The sequence below is a fragment of the Montipora foliosa genome, chromosome 3 (genome assembly GCF_036669935.1).
Source record: "Montipora foliosa isolate CH-2021 chromosome 3, ASM3666993v2, whole genome shotgun sequence".
NCBI classification, from domain to species: domain Eukaryota; kingdom Metazoa; phylum Cnidaria; class Anthozoa; order Scleractinia; family Acroporidae; genus Montipora; species Montipora foliosa.
In genome coordinates this window covers 3,256,556-3,266,017 of record NC_090871.1, presented here as the reverse complement: position 1 = coordinate 3,266,017, position 9,462 = coordinate 3,256,556, and the positions used below count along the sequence as shown (strand labels likewise).

The following is a 9,462-nucleotide window of genomic DNA, read 5'->3' as shown; positions in this document are numbered from 1 at the left end:
TCGTGCGATCTTAATTAAGCCTTAAGAACATTATCAGTAAAATCAATTCACTGAGTCACTAATTACCTGTTCATGAAGTTTCATGTGTAGAGTCTGGAATTTCGTTGATCCTATCACTTTGAAGTTATTTCGCTTAGCAAGTGCAGCCATGAGCTGTATCATAGTTCGGCTTCCACATTTCCCCACTCGATTGTAAAACACTCTTTTCTAATTGAAGAGCAAACCATAAGAGAAGGGTTTCCATTTCAATTGAATTGCTATTAGGTATTCGTCTGAGATGCATACTGTTTTAATCGAATGTTGCACGACAAAATCACAGCCGGTCACACCAAGGAAATTCATTTCTAGGGTTTTCGTAATCCACAATCATGTAACAAAATTCGCAGACAACGTTTAGTCTCTGACCGTATGCATCTTTGACTTCCAACTGTACTTGTGTGTCCTAACAGTCAGCGGTTTTCGGGTGAGTGCTGAACGGAGTTCATACACCTTATTCCAAAATGGCCGCCATTAAGTGTTCGTTTGTTTGCTTGCAAATTAGCCCTTTTTGCCTCGTTCTTGAACTTAAAATTCAATAGGATATTGACCTTGAACGAGGAAACAAAGGTTCATGTGCAAGCAAACAAAAGAATGCTAAAATGATGGCCATTTTGAAATAGGTAGCAAATGCAGGGACACTTCGTGTTGGATGTCAAAATTGGGCGTGTGCATCTAATTAGGGTAAAACTCGGACATAAGTGTTTGTGTTCAGATTGTTTCATGCCTTTGTTTTGGTGACGGTTAAACAAACGTTTGCGCAAACAAGTAATCACGTGTTGAATCATCAAATGAACGTCAAGCTTAAAACAGGATCAGGATAAATTGCTTTTATCTTCATAACCACATCATACCCGAGACATGATACATGACCAAAATTCATCAGGCAAAGGATAATAGGTAAATTCACAATTTATTAACCAATGCAAACCCGGAGATGCTCGAACAAGAGCAATTAACTAATGAAAACAATGTAAGTACCCAGGCAGCTACTCACCGTTTTTGTCGCTGGCACAGTCCCTGCGAAAAGAAAGGACTACAATTATAAGAGTGCCATGATTATGCTAGTAACCAGAAATTAAACGAGTCGGTGGCAACATCCTAATGAACAGAAGTAACTTAGGCTGCACTTAAAGAACACTCAGCAAGCAAGAGCTGCTGCCGGCAAGCGGTGCACTGGTGGCTCAGGTGGTTGAGCACTCGGCTGCCATGCGGGAGGTCGTGAGTTTGACTCCGACCGGAACAACGCTCACGGTCTTAAAATAACTGAGGAGAAAGTGCTGCCTTTGTATTTACCCTAGCCTGGGACGAGAGAGCGGGGGAAGGGGACGTTCTGCGTAACGTCCCCGTTGAGCGAAGAGAGGCGGCTGTATTCGCAGCCTATAATTACGCCCGTAAATGGTTAGACTCTCAAGGACTATAAACAGTAGGCCCCGTCTCACAAATATCTTCCATGTTCATAAATTCCCTGTGGGACGCACTCAAAGATCGACAACATTTACGTGTTTTCAATATACAAGTGACGAGTGGAATATCCCACTCGTCACTTGTATTTTTTCTGGAAACCAAGAAAATGCAAGTGACTCGTGGGATAACTAATATTTATGAAGTGCAAGTGCGTTTTGTCCTAAGTAGCGTGTGTATGTATATATGGAAAGAACTCAAGTGAGGCCATCGCTACTGTGTGCATGTGATGGATGAAGAACCTTCGCTGATCCACAGCATCAGGAACTTCTTATGCAACACCCAAGGACAGAGAAAAATCTCTGACCCGGGTGGGAATCGAACCCACGACCTCCGGATTAGATCACCGTTGCTCTACCGACTGAGCTACAAGGCCAGACGGGAGCAGGCCTTGGGAGTTTGAGGACAAATCTTATATAAACACCAATGAAACACCAAGTGAGCTTTTGTGCGAAAACATGATATCTTCACACGTGAAGATATAGTGGATATTACATGGCCGCGCGGAGATATTTTTAACACGAGACACGCAAGGTCAAAGGGGCGATTCACATAAGACTTCACCCTAACAACATCAACAGGGATAGTGGAATAGAAATTCCGGAAGATCAAGAAACAAACAACAGGAGAACCGTACGAGGGCGGACCTCCGAAGGAACAACACACCGAAATAGCGAGGATCGAAATGAACCAATCACAGTTGCTGAAAACCAACCAATCACAGCGGAGAATCCTTCTTAAAAGGCGACCCCTAACCAGTCGACCTCATCGCCTGATGAAGACCAGCAGTATGCGGTCGAAACGTCGCGATCTATACCCGGGATCTATATCACAAGTGCTTTATTATTATACGAGCATAGTTATTGGAAGGGAAACCCACCCGCTTCATTAACTATATTATAAATATGATAATTTGTGCTGCACGGTACAATGTTGCAATGTACAATTGCTGATGGACGAACAAAAGGAGCTAATGAGAGCTCTACTGTTTTAGTCCACCATCATGGCGGCGCTACGTGATTGTTAGCCTGCACGCTGGTTGTTAGAATGTAGTCCTGGAAAGGTAGTGCCTTGGGACAAATTATTTCAACATATCAATCTTCCACTCTGGGCAAAGAGTTTTAATTGATGTACGAAACAAAAAGGACACTTGTGTAAATTGTTTAGATTGTCAATTATTTTTTTCCTGGCAACGAAGATTTCCATTTTTGCATCTTTTTTTCCTGGCTCTGTTGTTTTATATCTTTCATTCAGGTAATTTTGGCTTTAAAAACAGAAGGGACTGTTAGAAATCACAAATATGGATAAGAAATGGCCCAAACTGCAGAGGTACAACATAGATACCAAATTTTGTCTACCGTCGCCGAGCAATAAAACACAAGACCAAAAAAGGCAGGAAAATAGTTCTACAGAGTTAAATTGCATGTCCTTTCAAGAGTAAGGAAGTGTATCCATCCATCAGAAATCAGGAGGGCATCGGCGAAGAGGGAATTAAATGAGCAAACAGACAAAAAACTGCGGTAATAGAACATGACAGGTGATCAAGCTTCGGACACGAATAATTAACTACTATTTACCGAAAAAGAAGTGGCTAGTGGTTGATATTTACCGAGGTGAATAGCAAAGGATATTCGCAATTTGAGTAGCCAACCAGAGCGCGCCATCAACGCTATGCACTGTTTTAGTATATACTAATAACGTTTATCATGCCAAACGATAAAAAAAATACGGACACAAACAAAAAGAATGAAGCCCCTCACTGCGCAATTTGCACTGACATAAATCACCAAATTGTGTCTGGAAATATCTTGAAAACGACTCGGCAAAAGCCGTGAATTGAAAATGGAAACTTCTTTTTTCTCTACATCTCGCGCGTCAAGAAAGTAATGATTAAGCAACAATTTTTGGTTTTTTAATTGAGCAAACAACATAATCACAAAACAAACAAAGTTTATTGTTCACTGCATTCTGTTCATCACTAAAAACACATCTACTATGAGTTTAAAGCACTATTTCCGATCTGACTTCGAGCTGTTATGACTCAAGGGTGACACATTTGGGCAAACGTGAGATTCCCGGAGCCTATTTACAGCAAAAAAAAGAAAACGTTTTACATCACTAAGAAGGTGAAGGGGCTCTGATTATTTTTGAAGATCATAACCTTAACACAAAAGATATCTAACGACGGAGAAATTAACAAAAAAACAGCAACAAGCAATCTTCCCTCTCTACCAAAAATCTCTGCAAAACCCTTCTAAATCACTTGTAAATTGAGTGTGATTCTTTTTCTGGTCTTTTCTTTTGCATAGTGAAGTTCCCACTACACAATGAGCTTCCTTGTGCATCTCAGAAAACTACTAGCTATTATTTTGGAGTTCAACACAGCGGAAAATTGTCACGCCAATGAAATCAAGGACAATTAACTGCGTATACACTTTCTTTTTTCACTGAGAACCTTTTTTATAACAATGTTCAGGGTGAGATTAACTCGGTTACAACTTTTAAAATGATACTAAGAACATACCCGGGCGAACGTCAGTTAAGAACGTCTTTATTTTGCTAATTTGTCTTTTTTTGTTTTGTTGCATTATGAATAAAGGTAAAAGAAATGGAAAACTGTGGTCTTACAGGACAATGAACTCAAATCTTAGAACGTTTTTTAACATTAACAATGACGGTGGTTTGATGTTGTATGATGCAATGAAGAAGTTGAACTTAGTTTTCCACGCAACTTTAAGAACATTGTTAAGAACGTTTTCAGGCTCAAATCTCAAAAAATAAGTACGTTCAACGTTCGACCCCAAAATTAAACGTCTTATTTTAATTTTAAAAAAAAAGAGTGCAAACAATTGCCTCTGACGTAGGAATCACGTTCGAAGTTTACGTCTGCCAAACTTTTTTAGAGAGACACTTTTTGATTGATGTATACGGTCCAGACTGAGTTTTTTCCCATAAGTGCGGTTTCGAACGCTAAATATACGGTGGTAAACGTTAGGCTGACGATAGGGTCAGTTGAATTTGCAGGCAGACAACCCAAACGATGAATGAAACTCCTTTCAATTTTTTTTTCATTTCTCTCCTTTGCATTCAGTGTGCATTTGGCGATGCGTCAGTGAGGAGGAGAAAATAAGCCGACCCAAAACCCATCACCGAGGCAACACAGGCAGAAAATCAAAGACAAGTGAACTGACTGTCAATAAAAAGGATTTTGGGAAAGAAAGGTTGGGATTTGTAGTTTTTATGGATTAGTTGAATCAAGCCGAGATTACAGTGAATATTAGAGATCAATAACAGTATCAAATAACTTGAGGTCATGCGGCCTCGCGAATCGACTGGTTTGCAGGGCTTCTTTCACCGGGCGTTTGCAAAAACAAATTTTTAAACAATCCCATGGAATCCATCATGAGTCATAACTTATTTTATCAAACTACAACACAAGTACCATTAATTACCGTTGTTTTGAATGGTCTTTGTTAAATAGTCTTTGTCGTGTTGCAACAATGCAAAATGGTCTCACTGCACCGGAAGCTATAAAGTGGATATCCAATTGCTGCAAAGCGTAAAATCTGCATTTTAGTTCATTGCTTGAACTTACCTTGCCAATCGTGTATCTGTAAAAAATGCCTCTCTCTTATTTTTGTTGTTCTCCTGGCCAAGGGAACTCTAAATCGTAACTGGATTGATAATAGGTACACAGTCCCAAAAATGAACGCTATTAAAAGCAGCAGGAGAAATCTCATTCTTGGCATTGTCTGTGTGACTTGTGACGTGATGAAGAGTTCTGTTCGTCCTCCCAGTTTGTAAGGGTTATTAATAAAACGTGTGCAAATATACTGGCAAATTATTTGTCCAAATTATATGTCACGTATTCAAAGCTACCGCTGTTCGTTTGCAATGCAGTGACAACCTCGGTCAGTGACGATCTATGACGTCATAAAATAACTGCACTGGTGAAAAGATGCTTTTAAATCATATTTCGCTTTTTCTGTACCGTACACGCCACGTAAACTTGGCCGAACTGGCAGTAATTTGGACCGTGATGTGACAGGCATGGGTCTCTATTCTCAATTTTACATCTAAAACTGCTTTGCATCACTGTTTTTAATAATGAAAGTGTCGGAAGCTGTCTGTGACGTAAACCATGCCTCTCTCATCACGGTCGTGGGTCCAAATTACTGCTGGTTTTGATAATTTTGCGCGTCTTGCCCGGCAGATAAAGAGCGAAATTTTGAGGTAAGAATGGTAAAACATGTTTGCCTTTGGAGGGGAGGGAATTAATATTGTAGCTGGAAAATATTTGATTTTAGATGCACTAAGCGCTGATCATTAGCGTTATGTGAATAAAGAGAATTGCAAGTAAAAAAAAACGATCATGATAAAAATGCTAAAAATACACTTTGTAATGTGCTTTACTTTCTTCTACTTAATTGAAATAAATTCGGGTAAAAATAGAACTGTAACCAGGATAATACATCTTGAAGTAAAAAACGTTTTCTGGTTAAAAAGGTTAAAAAACACAAGCTTTCGGCTATCAGTCTATATATAGCCTTTAACGAATGAAAAAAAGGAAGGTTAGCGTACGGATGGAAATATATACGAAATGGAGTGCGAAAAACACTAGAATCTTGGCACACAGCTAAACCCGTTGACGCGGATAATAACTCAAAACCCTTGCCTACTCCATTACTGTAATTAGACCTCATCTACATTTCATCTCTTAGCTTTTTTCACACATTTTTTGCATTCTATTTTTAAAAGATTTTTTCGCACTCCATTTCGTATATATTTCCATCTGCTCGCTAACCTTTTTTCATTCGTTAAAGGCTATGATACTGATAGCCGAAATCTTATGTTTTTTAACCTTTGTTAACCAGAGAACGTTTTTTACTTCAAGATGAAATAAATTCATTAAGTGGCCTATCTGTTAACTTATGCGCGTAAAAAGTGTCTAAGCACAGACTTGGCATTGTACAAAGAGTAGGAATAAACTGTGCAAAATGTCATAACATTTCCCGTGTTTTGGAAAGACTTTGAATAGTTCTTGTGACATGACTGATCATGAAATAATGGGCTAAAAGTTGAGTACAGTCAGAAATCAATGTTCTAACAAATTTTGCCATTACCCTTGAGGCTGCAATAAGGCGGTAACCATTCTCTTCGTCAAATCACTGCACGTCTCTTGTCAAGTAAGCCCTGAGCCGTACGTTTCTGTGAAACATAACAGCATAAAGATATGTTTTGAAATGTTATTACAATATTACTGTTCCTGGAATTAAACAGAATGTAGCCCCATTAAATTTACGCAACGGTTCGTCCTCGAGTTTTCAGCCACTACTCGATCAGCTGCTACCTTTTCCAGAGCTTTTTCATCCTCCCGCTCACTTCTCATTAACGTTTCATAATGATTCGGAAATGAATGTGCCATTCTTTTGCCGGCCTGGAATATTTCCCCGGCGTTTTTGTCGTCATTTTATTTTCACTAATGCTTGAAAAATATTTATGAAAGTTAAGTAGACTAGTACAAGACTGAACAACGCGAATATCAGTCGTGCAGTAGTCTACTTGACTTTCATAAATATTTTTTAATCAATTTTGACTGATCATGATCTTCTCTGATCCAACGCTGTACAAGACTTATCGTCAACGATTTTTCAAAGGTTTTAAAACCTCAGCTTCACTTATGCTGGACGTAATGCGTGACATATTACAGTCGCGTTACCTGCGCAGTAACGTTGGGCACAAACAATCAGCGCGAACGTCCTTAAACGTTGATGCTATCGCCAAATTTAGTCAATTTCCTCTTCTAAATAAACGGCAAGATGATCTATCTGTCTCCTATGTGTGAAGACTGGACACGGTTCTTACGTTACGTTTAAGTTGTAGAATGAACGGAAATGTCAATTCTTTGTAAAAATCAGCATCTTTTTGCTGGTATGGTACGCATTGCACAAGAGAAAAAAGGGGATCCAGTAGCGTGAGTACCTCTGGAAAGAGCGTCGTCCTACCTGACGATTAAGCACGGGATTTCGACCTTTGTGTCGCTTTCATGACGCGGTTGGTCCTTCGCTGCTTCCAGATACCTACCCCCGTTAGGCCCAGTAGGCCCTCCCTGAAGGCCCGTCGTGAGGACCACTGCCGCAGGCTCTTTAGCACTGTATTATCGGACCAAACTCACAAACTTAGAGCACTCCTACCACCTGAGAACAATTCTCACTACAACCTTCGAACAAAGAGGCGGTTTCAGCGGTTCGTCTCTAAAACAAACCGTTTTAATAACACTTTTTTACCCGCCATATGTAACAACTTTTAGCTTTTTTAATCATCTTATACATTTTGAAAGTTCCATACAATTGAAATATTATACTTTCCATTTTATCGAATATTGTAAATTGTTTCTTGTTATATATATATATATATATATATATATATATATATATATATATATATGTAATAAGGAAATAACTTCTTGAGGCATATGTGTTTCTAATCGGTTTTATACTTCAAACGTTTCGCCGTTTAGAGCTTCGTCAGTGAATGAAGATTATGAGTACAAGATTGCTTTATGTAAAAAAAAAAAAAAAACTTAGTACAATGCTGGAATTTCAAGGCTCGTTAATTTGATGGTGTTAATCTAGATTTAGAGCTCGTCCATTGCAACCATTCATGAGGTTCTCATGCTTGCGGATTTCTAGCGCTTCAATGGTTTTACGCGTGCGGATGTCGTGGATGTTCCTGTGGAGGATTCCCCAAGAGATATCTTGCATAGATGGTTTGTTATGGTTGATCAAATGTGAATAAACCGTCTGTTTCACCATTCTGATATGTTCTTGAAATTCCAGCATTGTACTAAGTTTTTTTTTTTTTTTACATAAAGCAATCTTGTACTCATAATCTTCATTCACTGACGAAGCTCTAAACGGCGAAACGTTTGAAGTATAAAACCGACTAGAAACACATATGCCTCAAGAAGTTATTTCCTTATTACATTATCTATCGAGGCATGGCTACACCTTTCTTCTTCTCATATATATATATATATATATATATGTATATAATGTTGTAACGGAACGCAATTCAGTCTTGCGACTGTCATGTTTTAATGGTTAAATAAACTATCTATCTATCTATCTATCTATCTATCTATCTATCTATCTATCTATCCATCTATCTATCTATCTATCTATTTAGGCAGTGAGGAAGAGAAATTTGGCCGCTAGACCATATAAGACAGATCCCTTTCGTACACACATCTCAGTTCCTCCCTTCATCATTATATTTAAAGTACGTTTTCGAGCGCTTCGACATAGTTCAACGAAGTCAATGTATCTTCCTTATGGTACTTACTGGAGTCGCAGATTACAAAGTGTACGCGCACCCATTGCTGAAGGTAACAAAATGACAACTGAAAGAACAACGCCATTCGTATAAAACGTATTTGGAATGTTTTCCCATTTGTGATCCATATGGTCCTTTGGTTCTTTTGTGATTTGTTTCGTGATTTTGATCGTTTAGCATTTCAATCTCAGCCTGTTCCAGGCTCTCGGTTTGTCGGGATGAGCGAAAAAAGCGGGCGGGTCTGTTGGCAGACGTAGGAAAAAGCGAGCGCGATAAAGACTGCCCCTCCCAACCCTGTCCTGGGTAGGTCCTTTCCCGGGCCCGCGTTTTCTTTCGTTCCGTCTACCATCCCGCCTGCTCAGTTTTTGGCTCGATCCGACAAACACAGTGATTCAAACACTAAATGAGATACGATGTCTTGATGCTTTTTACCTCAGGGGCCTTTCACAGTTCCTAAGCGGAAGGGTGAAATAATTCAGCGAGGGAGTGGTAGACTGGGGGGCTTAATTAACGGCGCGAACTCGGTAAAGCAGTATAGAGCATGCGTGAACACTGTTGTCAGTTCTTGACTCGATCAAACGGAAAAGAAAATGGTCAGTATACATACAACCTTGGTTTCTCTGGGAG

At 39.3% G+C, this 9,462-nt stretch overlaps 1 protein-coding gene and 1 non-coding gene across 2 annotated transcripts in view; both read right to left on the bottom strand.

Moving 5' to 3' along the window:
• Positions 1–5,401, bottom strand: part of LOC137994404 (uronyl 2-sulfotransferase-like) — a 12,041-nt gene extending 6,640 nt beyond the window's left edge. Inside the window, exons 1-3 of the mRNA XM_068839977.1 lie at positions 5,096–5,401; positions 1,034–1,056; positions 67–207 (exon numbers count right to left, since the gene is read on the bottom strand). Coding sequence (XP_068696078.1) covers positions 67–207; positions 1,034–1,056; positions 5,096–5,249 — 318 coding nt within the window. The 5' untranslated portion in view covers positions 5,250–5,401. The remainder of the gene's footprint in view (positions 1–66; positions 208–1,033; positions 1,057–5,095) is intronic.
• On the bottom strand, positions 1,804–1,876 carry Trnar-ucu (transfer RNA arginine (anticodon UCU)). The gene has a single exon. It is a non-coding gene; the product is annotated as a tRNA-Arg (tRNA).
• Positions 5,402–9,462: the final 4,061 nt, after the last annotated feature.